Raw genomic sequence first — 23564 nt, 5'->3', positions numbered from 1 at the left:
GTTGAAATTACTAAATTAAACGAGTTTTGGATTAAGTAATTAAAAATTTGATTTTTATTGAGAATAAGATACTTCTGTGTTAAAAATCGTTTAAAATTGATAAAAATTACATTAAACTTTTTTAATGTTGTCGAAATTTTGATTTTGTTGTTAGTGGTGGGGGGAATTGATTAAAATGGTGTCGATGAAATTTATTGTCTATGCGATGATTTGACAAGAAGATGACAAGAAGCATGTGGTGTCCTTAATAAGATTATTGCGAATCTCGATTAATTAAAAGAAAGTTAATGATGGCTGATTTCGAACCGTTAGATCCGTCCTTAAAGAACGTAATCGATCAGACAACATTGAAATGGATATTTGTAGGTGGAAAAGGCGGTGTTGGTAAAACAACTTGTAGGTTAGTTTTATTTTAATTGTCAAAACGATTTTTGTGTTATTTTAATTTTTGTGTATACACACAGTTGTAGTCTTGCCGTCCAATTAGCTAAAGTACGCGAAACGGTGCTCATAATTTCAACAGATCCAGCTCATAACATTTCTGATGCTTTTGACCAAAAGTTTACCAAAATTCCAACTTTAGTTAAAGGTTTTGAGAATTTATACGCCATGGAAATTGATCCTAACGTTGGTTTTAATGAATTACCCGAGGAATACTTTGAAGGTGATCAAGATGCAATGAGAATGAGCACTGGAATTGTACAGGAAATAATTGGGGCTTTTCCTGGAATTGATGAAGCTATGAGTTATGCGGAAGTAATGAAATTAGTAAAAAGTATGAATTTTTCGGTTGTGGTGTTTGATACGGCCCCAACCGGTCATACTTTAAGATTACTTTCGTTTCCGCAAGTCGTCGAAAAAGGCCTAGGGAAATTGTTGCGTTTAAAACTAAAAATTTCCCCATTAATTTCCCAATTATCTGCCTTATTAGGTGCCAGTGATTTTAACACCGATACATTTTCAACGAAATTAGAAGAAATGTTAACGGTAATACGTCAAGTTAATGAGCAATTTAAAAATCCAGATCAAACAACTTTCGTTTGCGTTTGTATCGCCGAATTTTTGAGTCTGTATGAAACTGAGAGATTAGTTCAAGAATTAACTAAATATAAAATAGACACCCATAATATAATTGTAAATCAATTGCTTTTCGCTGGAAATAAAGAATGCAAAATGTGTTGCGCGCGAATGAAGATTCAGGATAAATATTTGGATCAAATTAATGATTTATATGAAGATTTTCATGTAACTAAATTGCCGTTGCTTGAGAAGGAAGTTCGAGGTGGTGATAGTGTTAAATCGTTTTCTGAGTATTTAGTTAATCCTTTTAAACCAACATGATAAAACAAGTTGGGTAAATAATGCTAAATTTGTGTGTATATAAAAAAAGTTGTTTAAATTCCTTATATAGCTTTGAAAAAAATTTTTTTTAGTACTTATCGGTGCATATATTCGCGCAGGTGTGATCGATAGGTGATATTAATTTGTGGTTATTGTACATTTTTTGTAATGTTCCACGTTTGATGGTGTATGCAAATAGTTATTAAAAATCTTAACTTTCCCCCTAATTTTTTTAATCACGATTTTGAATCTGTGAAATATTTAAATGAAAAACCTACTTTTTATATAATCTTTATTAGCATTAATTAAAAAAATAAGCAATAAATCATTATTGAGTAGCATTGAGTTTTCATATTGTCGAACGAATTTATTAATTATTAACTATCTTGGAGATTTATGTGTTCGAGAAATGCATCAACATTACTCTCATGCATTAAAACTTGATATTTCATTTTTTGTTTAGGAATTAAACACCTTTTCCACCAATTTTTGTCAGCGATTATAACCTAAAAAATTAAGTTAATGAAAAATTTTACCCATAGACAATACAGGTGTTTTAAAACAATGTTTAAATGTCAAAAAGTTAATAAACGTGTTCGCAAATCAACAGTTTTTGAGATACAGGATGTTCAATTTTTTGGCACTTTACGTTTTTTCTTTTAAACTATAACTACCAGATTGGATACTTGGCAAATCTAAAAAAAAGTATGAAACTGTCTCTTTTTGAGAGTAGTATGATGTATCTATTGCTTCGGTTGGACCGGAAGTGAAAATAAATATCACTATTTTTCAGAAAATTCAAAAATTCTATTTAACAATTAGTTAGATATAGGGTAAAACGCCAGTAATTGACCGTTTTTGTAAAAAAATGTAAAAAATAAGGATCCAAGGAATATCTAAAAAAATATAAATATATCCATAAATAGCCACCAGTCTCCTCTAGTACACAAAAAGTCCACGACCATACCCGTTCTTGAGTTTTTGTTGTTTAATTTCGCGCTAACTGCCGGCCTATTCGCATCGTGCTAAAAAGCGTAATTTTTATGTTTAGAAATTCGCCTAAACAGGGTAGTACTATTCAGCCGTTTTTGCATGTATGATGTTTTTTATTTGTTTGCCAGTGATCTAATAATATTTTCTATTGGTTATATTAAAAAAATACCGCTTTAATTAATTATTTGTTGAAATAAAGCCGGTCAATGACTGGTAGTTCTAAATTTAATTAAGAATTAGTGTTTGACTAAACGGTCAAATACTAGACGAATTGGTTGTTTTATAATCTCACAAGGACTTATATTTGATTAATAAAATGGAAAAATGTGTAATACCTGTTTTTAAAACTTATATCTTCTCGTTTAAGTTGTTTAGTATTTGACCAAAACTTTTATACTTTAAAAGTAAGATACAATCAGTTTAAATATGCGTTCAATTACTGGTTCCTCTTTTGGTCATTTATAGGACACAAACACTCAAAACTGAGTTTTTTAACCGATTTTAAATTTTATAAATATTTAAGCGTAATATAAATATAAGTGTAAATGTTTGATTCTTTTCTATTTTTTTAAATCTTTTTTATAACAATAAAAGTAATTGACCGCACTTAAGCAGTAATGAGTCTGTAAAATTAAAAGGATAGAAGGTTGGTCAAACGCTGACTTATAGTTTTCAATTATCAAACAATGGACAATTTAGCAAATATGAATCGGGTTAACATTTTTTCGGTACCAATATGACAACGAAGATTAAGTTTAAAAATAGTGAAGAGGATCTTCAAAAGACTCGATGTAAGAAGTAGGGGTTTATCTTATTTATAAACAAAAAGAAAATCACCAGTGCACAGGAAAATGGGCCCACCAGCATTTTTAAATTCTGCAGATAGGGGTTTTCCTGTTACAAAAACCCAGTTGAAAGCATTTTGCTCCTGTTTTAAAAGATGTTCTTAAAGAGTCAAAAAATAAACATTTTTTTGTGAACAAAATAGTATGGAAAAATAATGAAAATGAATATTATATTAAGAATCGGTCAAACATTGACAGTTTTTAGGTCAAAGACTAGGTATTATTAGTCAAGTAATGTAATCAAAGTGTTACCAAATATCCTATTACTTAGTACTCCACCATTCACAGGAATTAGTATCTCTTTTAGGTGTTGAACACTGTAGATAATAATCAAGTTCAACCCCAATAGGACTTTTTTCATTGAATATAACTTTATTTATGATTAGCAACTTCATTATAACAATCCCAATACGATATATAAAATCTCTTGTTGCAGTTTCGTCTAGTTTTCTTCTCTTCGCACATAATTCATCATCACATTCATTACTAACAGAACTGTCGCTGTTATCACTTTCGATTATTAATTAAAGTATCCTCTTTTTAATGTAAAAAGCCGTTTTGAAAAATTACTTTCAGTGCTTGAGAAATAAATTTTTGAAATGATCGACAATTTTTCCAAATTTTGTAATTTTCACCGATTAAGTTTTAAAAATTCGTATAAAATCCAGTTCTTGGAATATGAATATGAAAATGTCCCAAAGTGTTAATAAGAGTGTCCTCTTTCCAATGAACCAACACGTTTTGAAAAATAACTTTTAGATTTTGAGAAAACAATATTTGAAGTTTTGATAAAATTTTAGATGTTGTAATTTTCATCGATAACTTTCAAAATTCGCTATAAAATTAATTTCTTGAAGGATCCTTGTGGAAATATCACCAATTATTAATTAAAGTATCCTCTTTTTAATGCAACAAGCCGTTTTGAAAAATCGCTTTTAGTTCTTGAGAAATAAATTTTTGAAATGATCGACATTTTCTTCGAATTTTGCAATTTCCGTCGATTAAGCTTTAAAAATTCGTATAAAATCCATTTCTTGGAATATGAGTAAGAATATTTCCCAAAGTGTTAATAAAAGTGTCCTCTTTCCAATGAACCAACACGTTTTAAAAAATAACTTTTAGTTTTTGAGAAAACAATATTTGAAGTTTTGATAACATTTTCGATATTACAATTTTCAAAATTCGCTATAAAATTAATTTCTTGAGGGATACTTGTGGAAATATCACCAATTATTAATTAAACTATCCCCTTTTTAATGCAAAAAGTCGTTTTAAAAAATAGCTTTCAATTCTTGAGAAATAAATTTTTGAAATAATCGACATTTTCTTCGAATTTTGCAATTTCCGTCGATTAAGCTTTAAAAATTCGTATAAAATCCATTTCTTGGAATATGAGTATGAAAATTTCCCAAAGTGTTAATAAAAGTGTCCTTTTTCCAATGAACCAACACGTTTTGAAAAATAACTTTTAGTTTTTGAGAAAACAATATTTGAAGTTTTGATAACATTTTCGATATTGTAATTTTCATCGATAATTTTCAAAATTCGCTATAAAATTAATTTCTTGAAGGATCCTTGTGGAGAAGTGGTTTTTCAACGTCGCGATGGAGGAGCGGTTCGACAGGAATTGATATATCAGGTTTCGAAGGTAGTATGGCGTATTTAGCCTATCCAGTTTAAATAGCAATCCTTTGTGCCAAACTGAGCCGAAAGCCTTTCGGACGTCCAAAAACACGGCTGCGGATTTCAGTTTTTCAAAACGTACCGCCTGGAAGTTGGAAACCAGAATAGTTAGTGGCTGGGACGTTGATTTTCCGGATCGGAATTCAAATTGGTAAAAGGTTCTTCAAGTGTGCCTCGAAGAGATTTCCAATTACGGGAAGCAGTGGGATGGGGCGGTAGTTTGCTGGATCAGAAAGAGAGGAATTCTTCTTGAGAATAGAAGTAATAATTGACGTCTTCCATTCGCACGGAAAATGCTGAATCGTAAGGCAAAATTTAATTAATTTCTCAAAGTGTTAATAAAAGGGTCCTCTTTCCAATGAACCAACCCTTTTTGAAAAATAAATTTTAGTTTTTGAGAAACCAATATTTGAAGTTTTGATAAAATTTTCGGTGTTGCAATGTTCATCGATAATCATTCACGAGCACACCCTGTATAATCTGAACGCGTGAAGATAAATCCATAATATTTGCGGAGCATAAAGGTGTACTATAGACGAGTTTATTCAACGAGTTTCGAGTTTTTCTGTTGCGGCATTGTTGACTGAGCCACGTTTCCAGTAGTAGACAATACAGTAGTTGTTGCTAAGCTATGACGCGGTGATGACGCAGGAGAGCCAATTCGTTCATCTACTTTAGTGTGAGGGACCATGTGAGGGGGTGTTATCGTACTCTGTGCGCAGTGCTACGGCCCGTTGTGCTTCCCTACTCGTCGCGTACACTAAACTTTTTAAGTAGCCCCACAAACCAAACTCTAGCAGGTTCAAATCCGGCGAACGTGCAGGCCATGCAATGGGACCCCCTCGCGCTATCCATCATCAAGTAAATCTTTCATTCAAATGTTCTCTAACAATACGCATAAAGTGCGGAGGAGCTCCATCCTGCACAAACCAGAGATTTAGTGTTTGATTTAATGGCAAGTCTTCCAAAAATTAAGTGTTTTCCAAGAAATCAAAGTATGTTGCACCTTTTAATGCATCCCAGTAAACAAGAAACCTCTGTGAAACATTTCAATTTTAACGTACTTTGAATTAAATGAAACATCTTAGAACTACGTTTCATATACGTGACAGATACGATTTTTACGAAACGTATCTAAAGATATGTATCAAATACATTTCAGTAGAAATATTTATGAAATATCATTAAAATATGTAGCAGAAACATTCCATTTGAAACATTTCGCTACAAATGTGTCTGAAACATGTCTGGAATATCTTCAGCACCGCCTGTGAACGTATGTACAAACATTAATTAATGTTTGTAAACAGAACTAACCTAAGGTAACATTCCTTCACGGTTTAATTGACAGTTCAAAAGAAAACTTCACGGTATGATTGGCATTACTAATTACTAAAGAAAACTTCACGCTATAATTAATGTTTGTAAACAAAACTAACCTTACGTAACATTCCTTCACGGTTTAATTGGCATTTCAAAAGAAAACCTCACGCTATGATTGGCATTACTAATTACTAAAGAAAACTTCACGCTATAATTAATGTTTGTAAACAAAACTAACCTTACTTAACATTCCTTCACGGTGTAATTGGCATTTAAAAAGAAAACTTCACGCTATAATTGGCATTACTAATTACTAAAGAAAACTTCACGCTATAATTAATGTTTGTAAACAGAACTAACCTTAAGTAACATTCCTTCACGGTTTAATTGGCATTTCAAAAGAAAACTTCACGCTATGATTGGCATTACTAATTACTAAAGAAAACTTCACGCTATAATTAATGTTTGTAAACAGAACTAACCTTACGTAACATTCCTTATGCTTGTGGTGAAACTATCTGTCACAATAGCCTATCCCCTACGACGCCTAACCAGATATTTAAACTAAAACGCTGTTGATGTCAGGTTTCAACAACGACTCGAGGATTCTCGTCAGACCACACATGATTATTGTGTAAATTGAATATTCCATTTCTGGTAAAACCAGCTTCATCGGTAAAAAGAATCCTCGACGTTCAGCAGGCTCTCGTAAAATCCATTGATAGAATGTCAACCATGCGTGGTAACCCGGAGGATTGACGCTTGGACAAGTTGGATATGGTTAGGGTAAATAAGTTGCTCACGGAGAGTTCTCCAAACAACATATCCACTTGAGCCGAAATTCTTCTCACAGTTGCTTCGCGATTTTCAGCAACTGTATTTAAAATTTGTTCTTCTATTTCCGGATCTCTGCCGTCCGGTATTACAAGATCTTTATCAAACGATCCAGTTTCGTTTAGACGGTGAAAACAGTCTAAAAAAGTGATTCCAACTCCCTCTCAAAGCCGTACATAATATTTTCCATTGGCACGGCCGTACATAAACCATATCGGTCATTTAAGCATTTGAATATAAGACCATTGCAATCGATTTCACTTCAGGTTTCGCAAAGTCAAATTACTGGAGTTTGGATATTTCGTAATTTGAACGAAACATCAAATTAATGTATCTTAGCAGATTGTACGTAAGTCGAAGGGTACTCCTTGTATCGATTTGTCAAGTATCAAATCCGTAGTAGTTATAGTTTAAAAGAAAAAATGTAGTGTCCCAAAAAATTTGAACATCATGTTCATTAACACTTTTCAACTGTAGTAGTACCCCTATTAATATTTAAACGTTGTTTTAAAACACCCTGTAAAAATATCTTACCTCAATTAACCACGCAATAAAAAAATGTGCTAGAGGAAACATTAATAAACTATACCTAAACATCGCTTCCCCCTTATCTTTACTCATTGGTAAAATCTCGAAAAAGTTTGCAATCCACTCAGCTGGACAAACGCAAAAATAAACGATTGAAGCAGAAACAATTAACGCGGCTAACAATAAAAAGATATTAGAAAAAAACATTCCTTGTCGATACGGTTTTCCTTTTGAATATAAAAGTGCTAAAATTCCATATTGAAACGATGAAACCAAAAATAAAACCGTGTTTTCCCAACATAGGATCGTTTCGGTGTTCGCCGGGGGGTTGTGTTCAAACCACGGTTGTTGGTCGAGATATTTCAATGCTAAATATTGGACGGTTGCGCAAAGTAAGATTTGTAAAATCATTGGAGCGACGTTTTCAACGTTCACGAGGGAACCTAATGGGCGTTTTGGAACAAGTTTTTTCGATGGACCTTGTAAACCAATCGTTAAAGCGAAACTCATCGTTATTAAAAGATCGATATAAAGAAATTGTGAATCTCCAAGTATTGAAAATCTCTAAAATAATTAATTTCAATTAAAATTTAATGAGATTGAAATTTTTACCGTGTAAAGTAATAAAACTGTAAAAAATTGGATGAGGCTGTAAAGCGCCATGTATTTAACTTCAGCAAAAGTTGTAACTAAAGCACAACGCCCCTCCAGCATTAAATGAATAACGCAGGAAATGTTTGCTATTTTTGATGTAAACGGAGCGGCTACGCTTGCTTCTGTTTGTGAGAGAGATATTCCAACGTGAGCTGCTTTTAAAGCCTAAAATAAATTAATTCAAAGAAAACTTAATAACAAATAAGGATTTTTACTTACACCGCAATCATTAGCACCATCTCCAACCATACACACAACATAATCAAGTTTTTGCAAGTTAGTAACAACTTGGGTTTTTTGATCAGGTTGGAAACGTGCGAATACGGTTGTTCGTACCATTAACATCGGGATAAGATCTGAGAAATGTTCGCAAATTTGTAACCAAGTTTTCCCATCGATTGCAAAATGATAATGCTAAAAAATTAATCATATTAATTAATTAATCATAACACAGGGGAACAAAAGAATTGTTTTTCTGTGGTAATGGAGTCAATTTAGATACATATAATTATGAACAGACTCAGCCTATACAGGGTGATTAATTAGCTCTATGACAAACTTTGGCAGATGAAAGGTGATACGATTTTAAGGAAAAAATGTTATATGAATATGGGTTCGATTCATTTTGGTTAAAGAGTTACAAGCCTTTGAAAATTTTACACAGTTTAATAGGCAAATGAAAATGTAACATAAAAAATAAGTTTAAAAATTACAAAAATTGTTCGAAATGTCCGCCTTCAGCTTGAATGCACGCTTCGACGAAGTAAAGATTTGCAACAATCGCAACAATAATTATGAAACACAAATATAGAGTTGGCTGTGATAACAAAACTGAGTTCTTCATGTCAAACATTTCAATTTACTCTATTCTGTGTGTTTCAAAGTTTATAATTGTCAGAGTTTTGATCGAAAACGAAAATGCATGTATTTACGACTGAAGAATATGCAGATATTATTTTTGTATACAGGCTTTGTAACGGAAACGCTCGGCAAGCAGCAAGAGAATACCTTCGTAGGTTTCCAAATAGACAAATAGCCCAAATAGCCCGTGCAGTGTTTAGTGCATCATTTCGCAGACTGAGAGAAACAGGTAACCCCGCTCCACTACATTCCGTTCGTCCCCATGATGTGAATGTACAAAATGAAGAACGTGTTATTGATTTAGTACTTGACGACCCTTCAATTAGTACTCGGCGTATAGCGAGCATGTTACAAATATCCCAAAGTTTTGTATGGCGTGTATTGAATCGAGAAATGTTACATCCGTTTCATCGCCAAAATGTTCAAGCATTACATCTTGGAGACTGTACTGAGCAACGCTTAGCATTTTGCCACTGGATTATTCAGCAACATGCTCAAAATAATAACTTCATTTCCCAAGTTCTGTGGTCTGATGAAGCGTGTTTCACTAGGGACGGCATAAATAATTATCATAACGAACATGTGTGGTCCTTGCAAAATCCACATGCAACTAGACCAGGAAGATTTCAGCAACGGTTTAGTGTAAACGTTTGGGGTGGCATTTTTAACAATTCTTTGCTACCTGTATGGGTGATAAATGAACGCTTAAATGCAAATATGTACAGAAATTTCTTGGGACATAACCTTTTCGATTTTATCGACGACGTAAACTTAACATCGTTCAAAATATGTGGTATCAGCACGATGGTGCACCACCACATCGAGGAAGAGAAGTCATCGCTTGGTTACATGAACATTTTCCAAACAAATGGATTGGCAATGGAGGTCCAGTAGTCTGGCCATCACGATCCCCAGATCTAAATCCGCTGGATTATTATTTCTGGGGACACATGAAGCAGCTTGTGTACCATGTAGAAATTACTACCCGTCAGCAACTACTGGACAGAATTCAAGATGCAGCTAATAGCATACGGAATGATCCAAATATCATACGTCGTGTGATAGAATCTTTACTTCGTCGATGCTGAAGGCGGACATTTTGAACAATTTTTGTAATTTCTAAACTTATTTTTTATGTTACATTTTCATTTGCCTATTAAACTGTGTAAAATTTTCAAAGGCTTGTAACTCTTTAACCAGAATGAATCGGACCATATTCATATAACATTTTTTCCTTAGAATCGCATCACCTTTCATCTGCCAAAGTTTGTCATAGAGCTAATGAATCACCCTGTATATAAAACTTGGGCTAATAAAACAATTTGTTAAAACTTTAAGTAGGAATAGCGATTGCTTCAAATATCTTTGCCATATATTTCCTGGTCTCACAATCAGTATAGTATGATTTCACAAACCACTTAGGTTGACATGGAAGGAAAAAATTTTTTGGGGAATCATATAGCTGAAGAATATTCCGAAGTAGTAGACAAAATCCACCAGAATTACCAAAAATTAGACCATGCTGAACGTACTGCCCTTAGACATTGTGATGATATTGATATTTGTTTGTGTTTTTTGTTGTTATTAAGAAACAATAAATTTTGGAAATACAGTAGAGCCCCGATTATCCGCGGAATTGTGTGGCAAGGGCGCCGCGGATAATAAAAATCGCGGATAACCCGAAAAAGACTAAAAATAAGGTGGAAACACAAAACATAATTCACTATAAAGACTATTTTACTTAAACCTTTCTTCTACATGTAAATCACTAAAGACTAAAGTAAAGACTAGTAATAAACAAAAAATAATATGTACATATGTATTGTATCACTGTACTGTAAACAAAAACTGTCAGTTACATCTTTTTAAAAAAATCGGTCACTAGCTTTTGCTTCTTGCTTTGGAAGCACCTTTTCTTTATTCTGGATTGTACGTTCCTTAGCATAAGTTTTTCTGCCAGATGTGCGTCGTCTTGCTCCTCTAAATATTGAAGCAATCCGTCTACATGCTGCAAAGCAGTTTCATGTGTCATCCGCGCAAGCACCTCGCCTTCTTCATTTCAATTTCTTCGTTTTCTTCGTTCACTCCCATTGCTTTGTTTGTTATTTCTACGTCAGATAGTCGTTCAAACCCTGGCTCATTTTTGTCACATTCCAGCCACTCTTCTATGTTTTCTTGATTTACATTCTCACCTCCCGGAACGGATGTCACTAAGTCAATAAGTGCAGCGATAGGCATATCTTCATTATGTTGTTCACCAATGTTTTGGTTGACATTTACTTCAATATTTGGAAAGAGTTTTCTCCACGATTTGACGAGGGTTGACGGTTTAATACAATCCCATGCAAACGCAATATCGTAAATGCTATCCAAAATTGTATACATCTTCCAAAGCTGCTTAAAATCGTAACCTTCTTCAATTTTTGTTTTTACCAACTTTGTTCTGTATATCCTCTTCACAGTTGCAATGACCCCCTGGTCCATAGGCTGTATGAGCGCAGTAACATTTGGGGGCAAAAACTTTGCAAAAATTTGTTCATCAGAAGATTTAAGCACACTTGCGGCAGGGTGTGAAGGCGCGTTGTCAATTAATAAAACGGCCTTTCTTGGTAAATTCTTTGAATCAAGGTGTTTACGTACTTGAGGCACAAAAATCTTTTCAAACCATTCTTGAAAAATCTGCTGGTTCATCCAACCTTTTTTTTGATTGAAATAATCGACTGGTAAATTGTCTGCTCTTGTCCCCTTAAAAGACCTTGGTTTCTTGGATTCTAAGAAAATCGGTAAATTACAACCGATTACAAGAAGTTTCAGTTTGTGGGTACCAGCAGCATTGCTGCACGGCAAGATTGTGATTCTTTCCTTGCTACTTTTGTGTCCTGCCGCTTTATGTTCACTTTCAAATGCTAAAGTGCGAGTGGGAAGACACTTCCAAAAAAGCCCTGATTCATCAGCATTATAAATTTGTTCTGGTGACAAATCTTCCGACATTATAAACTTGCTGATCAACTAAGCTTGTTGATCACCGCAGCTTTTCCCCATGAAGACCTATCTCCCTAATTCCATAACGTTTCTTAAAACGATGTAACCAACCGGACGACGCATCAAAATTTCCTTCCGGTCCTAACAAATCAAAGAAGACTTTTGCTTTAGCTGCAATGTTAGGACCGGATACAGGAGTGCCTTCACTTCGCTCTTGAGCTAGCCACTCCGCTAATGCCGAGTCAAGTTCACTGTACGTGGATTTCTTCATTGTTTTTCGTTTTTTCATTCCAGAAACACTGTTTGAAACTGTTGCAAAAGCCAATAACTTCTCTTTTTGCTTTAAAACATCTCGCACTGTTGTTTCCCCAATCCCGTATTGTAAACACATCTGCTTTCTTGATGCGCCATTTTCTATTTTAGAAATCATTTCTATTTTTTGTGGAATCGTTAACACAACCTTCTTTCGTTTTTCAGCCATTATTTATTTCAGGAACAAACTAATAATCTGCTAATAACCACCGACAAAGCAACACGACTGTAGACGGTGTGACAAGTCGAAACACGCTTTAAAATGAGTCGAAACACACGTTCGTCTGATCAATATCGAGCGCAATTCGCATAAACACACGAGCACACACGAACACATTTCGATATATAATGAAAATCAAATTAAATTTAAAAGAAAAGAATATTTCACGGCACTCGCGGATAATCGGGGCTCTACTGTATTACAATTTGGCTACCAACTAACTGTGGGGTAAAGCTTAAGCAAAGTTGAGGCAAATAAAGTAAAGAATATTAAAAATTAAATTAAATCGAAAAATTAACAAACATGTCTGAAAAACAAGGAAGAGAAAGAACATTAGCAAGAGAACATAACCAAGAAAGAGAAGCCAGTATAAGTCAAACTAGAAGTAGAGTTATAGCAAAAAAGTTTAGTGGAGCAAACGAAAATAAATTATATGCCATGACTTATCTTAACAAGTTTGTTCAACTAACACAGGAATTGGATGATGAAAGAGCGATTTTAACTTCGATAAGGTTGACTTTAGAAGAACGAGCACAACTTTAGAAGATTTTAAGAAAGAATTGCGTATTTCATTTGATTGGAAATTGTAAAATCTAGCTGCCTATATTGATGTTTGTATATTGATATTGGCAAGAGTTGGCATTAATACTTTAGTTTGAGTAGCTTCCAACGCGAGCGGATCTCTCCGAATTGTATATTTTTTATAAAGTGGTTTTTATAAATTGGAGGAAGAGTTTACGATGATCCCGCCTGTGAAGGAATTCTCCCCCATGTGAAGCTACATACATACATATCAAAAATTAGGAGCTGATATGAGTGTCAAATAGCATAAAACAGCAGAAAAACAACGGGAACGATTCCACCAGGACATCAAGGTTATGGAAGAAATATATCAAGGCCATTGGAATCGCCATATGATGGCAAACTATTGCTGGAAGTTACAAGGAAACTGTCCGGATCAAAAACACCATAGAAAATCCCATACAAAACGTTGTTCTTAACTCTTATTGATATGTTTTTATTTTTTATGATTAATTTTATTATTTTTTGTATCATTTCCACTATAAATGGATTGCCTTTATCTTAAAAAGTAGAGTCAATTCAACAAAAATATTATTATTATCGTATTCATGAGACCAAAATGACCTAAAATTGACTAATAAACTCCATACCACAAAATTAGTGTAATAATCATAGATAAATTTTTACGTTAAATACTGTGACATGATCGACTTCTAAATCTTGCAAATTAATTAATTCGTATTTTAATTTAGGTCCAATATCGGATTGATCCACTTTTAAAGCAACGACCTTATCGAAAACTCCAATCATCCCGCATTGTCTAGCAACGGAAGTAGCCGTTTCAATGTTATCTCCTGTTATCATAACAGTTCGAACGTTAGCGTTCAATAACTTCGCAATAACCGGTTTCGTTTCAATTTTCAAAGTGTTCTGCATCACAATAAAGCCGACAAAAATCAAATCTTTCTCTATCTAAAATAAATTAATCGAATTAACTTTAAATGATTTTATGTAACAACAGACTTCTTCTCGTTTAATTTTTTGCGTGTCTTTCCATTTCATCGAAACCGAAAGTTTTTTATAACCAACGGAAATTACTCGATATCCGGACGCTGTGAATTGAGATAATTGTATGGAATAATCGCTTGGGAGGCTTTCTTGTAGCGAAATTGAGCCGATTTTTTCTGGCGCTCCTTTTGTAAAAACTGTCATTTCATTTTCGGTTAAATTTTTACAAATAACTGACATACATTGTAATGTTGATGAAAACGGAAATTGGCGAATAATTCCAATTTCATATGTAGGCTTAAAAATTAAAATCTCAATAATTTCTTTTTAATTATTATTTTACTTACCACATCGCCTCGGGCATTAATTTCAATTGATCGCCTTGGTCTAACAATCGTTGGGACAAGAACATCGTAACGAGTACTTTCAGATTCGCCGGTTTCTTCTAATTCCCATCCTGTAGTATTAAACATATTTAAATCTAATGGGTCGCCTGTAATCTCGTCGTTAATCCGTGTTAAAGAGTGACAAGTTGCCATTCCTTGTAATAAAGGACTTTTTAAGTCCAAAAGTAACGGATTTGGAATCGGATTTAAAAACGTTGCATTGTCTGAAGGAACGATTGAGCTTAAATCTAAACCATCGTTTGTTAAAGTTCCCGTCTAAAATGATTTTTTATTAATAAAACAAAATTACTTATAAAAAAAAGTTACTTTGTCAAAACAAATCAATTTAATTCTTCCACTAATGTTAATTCGAGCTGGGCTAATACAAAAAATTCCAATTTTTTTCAGCCGATTTTGACTATAAACAGTCGCAACAGTCATTGCTGCGGGTAAAGCTGGAGGAACTACGATTGTAACAATATCCAAAACACGTAAAATAATATCTTGTACTGCCGCCTCTCTATTTATATATAAATAGAGGCAATAACACATTCCTGAGCCGGCAATTAAAAATAAAAACAGCACGAATTTCATCGCATCTTTATAAAATTCCAAACCAATCGGAGTTGGGAACATAATACTTTTTACAAGGGCCCCTTTGGTTGTATCAAACCCAGTCTTTATAACCCTAGCCAAAACATATTTGTCATCGTAATAACGAGACTGAATAATATGTGTCCCACTGTACAAAGTGTTGCGTTTATGAGAATCTGGGTTGTAAATTTCATCGCTTTCGTGAGGGGGAGTTTTTGTAACTGGAATACTTTCACCTAAAATTTAATTCAAAATTAGTTCCTAAATAAAATTAATTAAATTTATTTACCCGTTAACATGCTTTCATTTACTATACAATTTCCTGCTATTAAAACAGCATCACATGGCATAACACATCCATTTCTAGGAATAACCAATAAATCATTTGGTACTAATTGAGATGCTTCTATTGCAATTAAAGCATTCGAGGAGGTAGTATCAGAATTCCGTTGTAAAATTTGTACTTGAGTACATGTTGAAGATGCAACTAAATCGTGTAAAGCAACACTTTGCTGAAAAAAAAAATAAATACATAAATAAGATTAATACCATTTATCCATTTATACTGGAAATTAAATTTTAAAAAGAGGAGAATATTTTTAAAACGTTTATTTTATTATCAAATGATTGCAAATAAAGAAAGTCTTATAAATTATGCAAAAAATAATAAAATTAATCATACATTTGTGGGGTATCTCCTTTAACTAACATGCTATTCGCCAATCTACACCTTTCCTCAAATTTGTTTTTACACTTAAATAGAACATGTTCTATGCATGTTCTATTTAAGTGTAAAAACAAATTTGACCGATTTCATCACCACACATACACAACGGAGATTCTAATTTTCCGATTCTATTTAAATACTCCTCAAAATTGCCATGACCAGTAATTAACTCTACAGTTTCGGGTTTTAAAAATCTACCAACTCTTGGTGTAAACTGATAAGTCAACCTCCCAGTCACTGAGTTATCCCATCCATCTTGCCATTTTTCAACATTAATTTCCTAGTCCTATTTTTCACTGATCTCCAGGGCACGGAACTTTTGTAACAAAACGATACCATTTCGCCCCTCCACTCGTTCTCAGAAAATCTTGATTAAAAGAACAGCATACTGTTCAGTGGGAAATTAAAATTTCAGGTTAGAAAAAAATTGTGTTAACAAAAATTGTTCCTGAAACAATTCTAAACAAACTTTGTCAACAACTTTTTTTGATTTAATCAATAATTATGGAAATAACCTCAAAATAATAATTTTTCCGTTTTTATACATAATTATACTTAGATGCTTAATTAATAGAGATGTAAAAATTTTTTATTAAGATAATTGATTCAAAATCGAAATTGAAACAAATTTTATTTAAAACATTTTTTAATAAAAACAATAATTGTTGAGATAATTAATTTTGATAGCATACTATTCAGAGGGAAAATAAAATTTCAAGTTAGCAAAAAATTGTATTAACAAACACTGTTCCTGAAGTAATTCTAAACAAATTTTGTTAACAACATTTTTTGATTAAATCAACAATAAGGATATAACCTCAAAAATATTAATTTTTGTAGCATACTAATCAGTGGGAAATTAAAATTTCAAGTTAGAAAAAAATTGTGTTAACAAAAATTTTTCCTGAAACAATTCTAAACAAACTTTGTCAACATTTTTTTTTGATTTAATCAATAATTAAGGAGATAACCTCAAAATAATAATTTTTCCGTTTTTATACATAATTATACTTAGATGCTTAATTAATAGAGATGTAAACATTTTTTATTAAGATAATTGATTCAAAATCGAAATTGAAACAAATTTTATTTAAAACATTTTTTAATAAAAACAATAATTGTTGAGATAATTAATTTTGATAGCATACTATTCAGAGGGAAATTAAAATTTCAAGTTAGCAAAAAATTGTATTAACAAACACTGTTCCTGAAGTAATTCTAAACAAATGTTGTTAACAACATTTTTTGATTGAATCAACAATAACGATATAACCTCAAAAATATTAATTTTTGTAGCATACTATTCAGTGGGAAATTAAAATATCAAGTTAGAAAAAAATTGTGTTAACAAAAATTGTTCCTGAAACAATTCTAAACAAACTTTGTCAACATTTTTTTTTTGATTTAATCAATAATTAAGGAGATAACCTCAAAATAATAATTTTTCCGTTTTTATACACAATTATACTTAGATGCTTAATTAATAGAGATGTAAACATTTTTTATTAAGATAATTGATTCAAAATCGAAATTGAAACAAATTTTATTTAAAACATTTTTTAATAAAAACAATAATTGTTGAGATAATTAATTTTGATAGCATACTATTCAGAGGGAAATTAAAATTTCAACTTAGCAAAAAATTGTATTAACAAACACTGTTCCTGAAGTAATTCTAAACAAATATTGTTAATAAAAATTTTTGATTTGATCAATAATTAAGAACATAATCTCAAAAAAAAATTATATATATATTTTTATTGAGAAAATCGTTTTAAAATTTAATTTAGAACAACTTTTGTATGAAATTTTCTGCTGAGAACGAGTGGAGGGGGGAAATCGTATCGTTTTGTTACAAAAGTTCCGTGCCCTACTGATCTCTTAGAAATCACATTTAAATCAATTTGTAAATCTTCGCAGATCGAAGCTTCTCTAGCCAATTGATCCGTTCTTTCATTACCCTTGATTCCAGAGTAACCCTTAATTCAAAAGAAATCTATGTTGCTACCTGATTCTTTAATCAAATTCCAAGTATCCTTTTGCAAAATAGATGGTTTCCTCATGTTCTTTAGGTCTTTTAATACTGAAATACTATCACTATATATTTCACATTTATCTAACTTTTCTTTAATAACATATTTAATCGCACTATTCACTGCCAATAATTCTGCATGGTAATTATCACATAACGCACCTAATTTAATTTTTTCGAAATAAATTTCAACGTCATCACAAAAAACAACAAAAGCAGCACAACACTATCTCTATTCTTTGCTCCGTCTGTAAAAATTTGAAATCCTTTATACAACACAGTTTTCTTTGTATTAAAATCCAGAATATAGATGTATCTCCGTAACGAATTTAGCCTCTTTCTCTATTTTGTCCTGGTTAAGATCTACTCTAGTAAATTATACAAATTTTGCCAAATTGCAATTTCTTTAAATCTTAAATCTGCTGGTAAAAGCCCTGATAAAACACCAAAAGCATCATTAGATGCAGTACTAAATGCCCTAGCAGCTTTTAAACCTAACACTCTCTGTACACTAATAAATTTATTCCTACTTTTAATATCTTTAATTTTGTTTTCCCAAATCAACGCAGCAGACGCTGCTTTGCCAAAGTACTAAAAAATCTTTGCTTTTTATTCAATTATTACTGTTATTTACCTATAAATTGTTAAGTTGTTCTACTTTTTTCCAACTCAACTTCTGCCATTCTGTTTAATTTCTATAAAAATAAAACTATCTTTGTCAAATTTCGGCTACACAATTACTACATAATACACATTGCCATAGTAATCATATAGTAATGTCAAACCTGACGAAAAACATAAATTTAAAATTTAATATAAAAAAATCTCTACTTTTTCCAATACTGTACATTTGTCCTAAACTATTGGAGGCTTAAAGTTACAATAGATTTTATAGATCGCGGTGACGAAAGGGACTGCTCCCTTCAGCTTGGCATAAATAATAATGTTAGTAATTATGAAAACCAGAGTCAATTCAAACGAAATAATGTATAGGCTGAATACTTCATTATTTAAATTGACTCCATAAACTTATGCCACAAAAAAAAAATTCTTTTTTGTTCCCCTGTGTTATAAATTTGTTAACTTACATTTCTGGTTTCAATTAATCCTGCAACGGCTGATATAACACTTAAAACTAAAATGCAAACGGCATAAATTACATAATTATCAGATGACCAAACAATTATAGAAAAAACTTGAAAGATATAATAAGGATGGAAAACTTCATCGATGAATAATCTCCAATAAGATTTGATTTCGACGTCAATTTTATTAAGACCATAAAATTTTAAACTAAAAATTTTAGAATTAAACCAAATTTATTTGCAATTTTTTATATACGTACTATTCTAATTGTTCCTTTTCACTTAATCCCGTTGAATTTTCTAAAATTTCTTGAAAAGTTATCGATGGACAAAACTCATCGATACACCCAAATCGTTGATGTTCATCCAACCAAATAAATTTAGTGTGGTGGTGAGTAAAGAACCGAATGATACGTGACGGAAAAATAGAAATATTTATGTATACCATTTGTGTTTTTATTAGTGCATATTTCCCCGAGTTATCATTTACTAAAAAAAATTATTTTAAAAAAAGTTGAAACCAAGCATACAATTTGGTATAATTCAAGAATCATCATGTCGCGTTCATCATACTTTCTCTAGTTCTTTCTAGTTCTAGGTCTAGTGTTAGTTCTAGTTTTACACTATCACAAGAACTAACGCAAGACAGAATCATTCGGGTTTAGCCGTCTTGAGAGACGTGCGACTAAATCCGAATGTTTGTATTTTTTGATCTAGTGTTAATTCTAGTATTAATACAGAGTCTATTGACACACAGTCTATCTAACGACAGGTAGCTAGTCAGTCGTTAGGCATCGAAAGCCAAAGAAAAACAAGATGTTTCATCCGAAAATATACGTTGTAATCTAGTTTAGTGAAAATAACTTTACTCTTAAGGTTTTCAGATTGATTTTGTGGGTGTCTATAAAATAAACAATTTGTAGGTTAGGTGTTGATTTAGTTTAATAGGAAAATGTTTGGTTAACAGAGTGCGGGAAGGTAGCCCCCCATTTTTGGAAAAATCAGATTTTCTTTGTTGTTCTAGTTATTGTTCTAGAAAACCAACATTATGGGATACAGCATTACGAAGTTAAAACTAAATATAGGTTTAGCTGCCAAAATGTTTAGTTGATTGCTGTGACCATAGTTTTTCTATTTTCAATTCCAAAATCCAAATATATATTTATTATACCTAAAGCAATCTGAAACAGCTATTATTTTCAGTAGAACAACTCTATTTTGGAAGTTTCAGTCAGTAATTCTTGCGTCAGCGGTTTTATATTACACAATAACAATTAAAAAACATATAACGATCTAAAATATCTCAAACTTTGCTGATTCAAATTGTTCTAGGTGTTTTACGTTTAAACTAGGGAAAGAAAGGTTTTTCTGGTTACACGGACATTAATTTTGCAAAATTATATCTTCCTAAAAATACAGCAAAATGGAGACTTAAAAAAAAAATAATAAATCAACAAATGAATAATCCACCTCTTCGATCAGAAAACAAAAATACACTATTTGTATTGTATTAAAAACTAAATATCTCTGTGTCCCACCCACACAAAGATATATTAATTCAAGTTAATAACAGGGTAATTCAAATTCGACCCCCACCATTGGGATCTCAAAAACCATGAGACGTACAGAAACAGTTAAATGGGGGCAAAGTTACGTATCTTAGAACACATCATTTTTCAACAAAGTTTTTGGATCTAGCCATTTTAGTTTTTAAAATATGGCGAAAAACAAAAAAAAATACTTTTTCGTTTGTTGCCTGTAACTTCTTTATTTTTCGTTTTTTCGTGAATCTAGAAAAACATTCTTAAGGCAACTTTTATGAAAAATGTCATGACATAACTAAAAATTTTCTCCGACGTTTCGTTTTCGTGCCATATTTGATTTTCACATAAAAAAATAGGATAATTAATTCTGATTTCAATGATATGTCACACAATATATTTCATTTAAAAAAACGAATATAATAGTTTATGGAAAAATCGCTGAGACGGGTCTAAGGGTTTACATTTTTTGCAATTTTTTGGTATAGATATCAATTTTTTCCACCATTTTTAACAAGTTATAACGTTATAAAAAGTTACAAGTTATGACGTTATCGCTATTTTTTTTTAAATAGCAATCCCATTTTTATTATGGAATACGAAATAGGATTTTTTTTCTGAATTTGGTACTGCCAAAATTAATATTAGCTACATAACAAAATTTTCGAGAAATATTGTCTTAAAGTTTCATGATTTCAAATTCATTGGAGGTAGAAAAATAGCAGTTGTTTCAGATATTTTATTAAGACAATGATTAATTTTTGATATCTAAAACTGTTGGTTGCCATGGTTAGCTACTGCTATTTTGCCAAGGTCTATAGAACATAAGGTTACCTAATTCCCTATGCCTCTGTAGTATCGATTATTACCCCGCAGAATACTGTGGTACAGTCTATATAAAATATTTAAACCTCGCATCGTGTTGTGTTGTTCATCGAACCAGCTACGTCACTGACCCACCTTGCCCCTCAGAGGAGGAGAATCAGCATTGGGTAACCTTATCTTCTATAGACCTTGCTATTTTGCTATCTCAGTTGAATAGGACGTGTTCAATAGGTTTCAGGTCAGGACTTAACGCCGGCCATTCCATAACCTGAATTCCACGTTCTTGCAAAAAATTTCTGGTGATACCGGTGGTATGTGGCTTTGCATTGTCCTGCATTAGGATGAAATTTTCACCGAACCTATATGAAGCAGGCACCACATGGTCCTCCAAGATGTTTTCGATGTAATTCATGGCATTTAGACTACCAGGAACAACAACAAGATCAGTTTTGTTGTCTCTACTGATTCCAGCCCAAACCATAACAGATCCCCGACCAAATCTATCCACTTCCTGTATAGTAGCGACTGCGTAGCGTTCACCAGGACGACTATATACACGTCGCAACAAGTGAAACGAAATCTGGACTCGTCTGTAAACAGTACAGGTATCCAGTGACGAAGCTGCCAATCTCTGTGATCCAGAGCAAACCTCATTCGCGCTGCTTTGTGATGCTGCGTAAGGCGTGGTTCGCGGACAGGTCTTCTAGGTTTCAAATTAGCTTCTTTTAATCTATTTCTAACAGCTTGATCAGAAATTTCTATTCCATGTGCTCGTCTTAGGTCGTTTAGGAGGTCTCGTGCTGTGATTTTGAGTAGTTTTTCGATTTCGACCTTGTCCAGTTCCTCTAACATGTTGGCCAGTCTTCCGAAACCGATTTCATAAACGCTGAATAACAGAAACTTGAAGATCCGTGCTAACATGTCGACCAGAGTGGCCCTGCTGAATATATAAAATAATTAAGTATTTTTAAGAAGATATGATTTCGCAAAATTAATGTTAAAAAAATTAAATTAATTTTTTTCCCTAATTTGAACGTAAAGCACATCTAGAATAATTTGAATCAGCAAAGTTTGAGTTATTTTAGATTGTTCTATGTGTTTCTATGTTTTAATCCTTACGGTGTAATTTAAAACCACTCATGCAAGAATTACTGACTGAAACTTCGAAAAATTTTAATTTTTAAAGAGTAAAGTGTCCTTTATACAGTTGTTCTAGTGAAAATAGTAGCTGTTCCAGATTGCTTTAGGTATAATAAGTATATCTTTGTAATATGGAATTAAAAATAGAAAAACTATACAATCAAGTAGACATTTTGGCAGCCAAACCTATTTTTAGTTATAACTTCGTAATGATGTATACCATAATTTTGATTTTCTAGAACAATAACTAGAACAATCCAGAATAACAAAGAAAATTAGGTTTTTCCAAAAATGGGGGTCAAAACCCCGTTTTTTCGGTTTTTCTCGCCGGTTTTTATTTTTTCTATTTGCCGCTTTGGAAACGACTCTATAACAATCTAGAACAACAATGAAAAATTTAAAAATCAAGAAATTTGGGGCTAACTTCCCGCACTCTGGTTAACACTGCTTGTGACGTCACAAAACGTGACGTCACATTGAAAGTCTAATGTGATTTTTTTATATGTTTAACACTTTTCCGCACTTTCTTTTTATTTTCAATGTTTTTTCGGTCATTTTACATTGATTAAAAAAAAATCGTCGATTTTTAAGCCACATGATGGTTCTTGAATTTTTATTTAAATTGAGGTTATGTAAACCATCAAAATTTAAAATAAAAATTTCGTTTACCTAACAAAATATCGGCTGTAGAAAGAGGAGATTTTTTAAATTTAAAAACTTTATAATTAGGGTACCAAGTAAAAATTACGTAAGGGATTCCAAGAAATAAAATGCATAGTAAATGAAAGAAAATTGATTTTTTCCTGTCTTCTGTATACCCAATAATAGTGTAAACTCTATCGACTCCATTATTCAAATTCTGTTCGAAATAATCTCCTATTAGTTCATATTCTAAAATTTATTTATTAATAATAATAGATAATAATTATAATAAAAAATTTTAACACAAAACTACTTCTTACCTGAGGAATACCTGTCTCCAGGCATATTTTCTTCACACTTTAAATAATTTTCGTCAAAATTATTACCTCAACTCTTCAAAAACATTAAATTTATCAAACGACAAAGAGAATTCATCTAAACAATCCACTTTATTTAATAGTTAATAGTTATAGAATAGTTTAATAT

General features: G+C 32.1%; 2 protein-coding genes and 1 long non-coding RNA gene across 3 annotated transcripts; 1 reads left to right on the top strand and 2 right to left on the bottom strand.

Moving 5' to 3' along the window:
- The first annotated feature begins 191 nt into the window (after positions 1-191).
- LOC111415756 (ATPase ASNA1 homolog) lies at positions 192-1679 on the top strand. The gene is made up of 2 exons (XM_023047609.2): positions 192-400; positions 465-1679. Exons 1-2 carry the CDS (start codon positions 288-290, stop codon positions 1339-1341), a joined length of 990 nt encoding a protein of 329 aa, XP_022903377.1. The 5' UTR covers positions 192-287; the 3' UTR covers positions 1342-1679.
- Positions 1621-23564, bottom strand: LOC111415747 (polyamine-transporting ATPase 13A3-like). The gene is made up of 13 exons (XM_023047583.2): positions 23399-23564; positions 23106-23327; positions 19191-19419; positions 18934-19138; positions 15376-15598; positions 14820-15322; positions 14454-14768; positions 14122-14403; positions 13786-14070; positions 8421-8615; positions 8160-8366; positions 7554-8111; positions 1621-1847 (listed from the first exon to the last, which is right to left on the bottom strand). Exons 1-13 carry the CDS (start codon positions 23421-23423, stop codon positions 1719-1721), a joined length of 3378 nt encoding a protein of 1125 aa, XP_022903351.2. The 5' UTR covers positions 23424-23564; the 3' UTR covers positions 1621-1718.
- LOC139431932 (uncharacterized) lies at positions 2877-7547 on the bottom strand. Its single transcript, XR_011641959.1, has 2 exons — positions 6388-7547; positions 2877-6348 (listed from the first exon to the last, which is right to left on the bottom strand). It is a non-coding gene; the product is annotated as an uncharacterized lncRNA (long non-coding RNA).

This window comes from Onthophagus taurus, chromosome 11 (genome assembly GCF_036711975.1).
Source record: "Onthophagus taurus isolate NC chromosome 11, IU_Otau_3.0, whole genome shotgun sequence".
Classification (NCBI taxonomy): Eukaryota; Metazoa; Arthropoda; class Insecta; order Coleoptera; family Scarabaeidae; genus Onthophagus; species Onthophagus taurus.
This window is presented reverse-complemented; position numbering and strand designations above follow the sequence as displayed.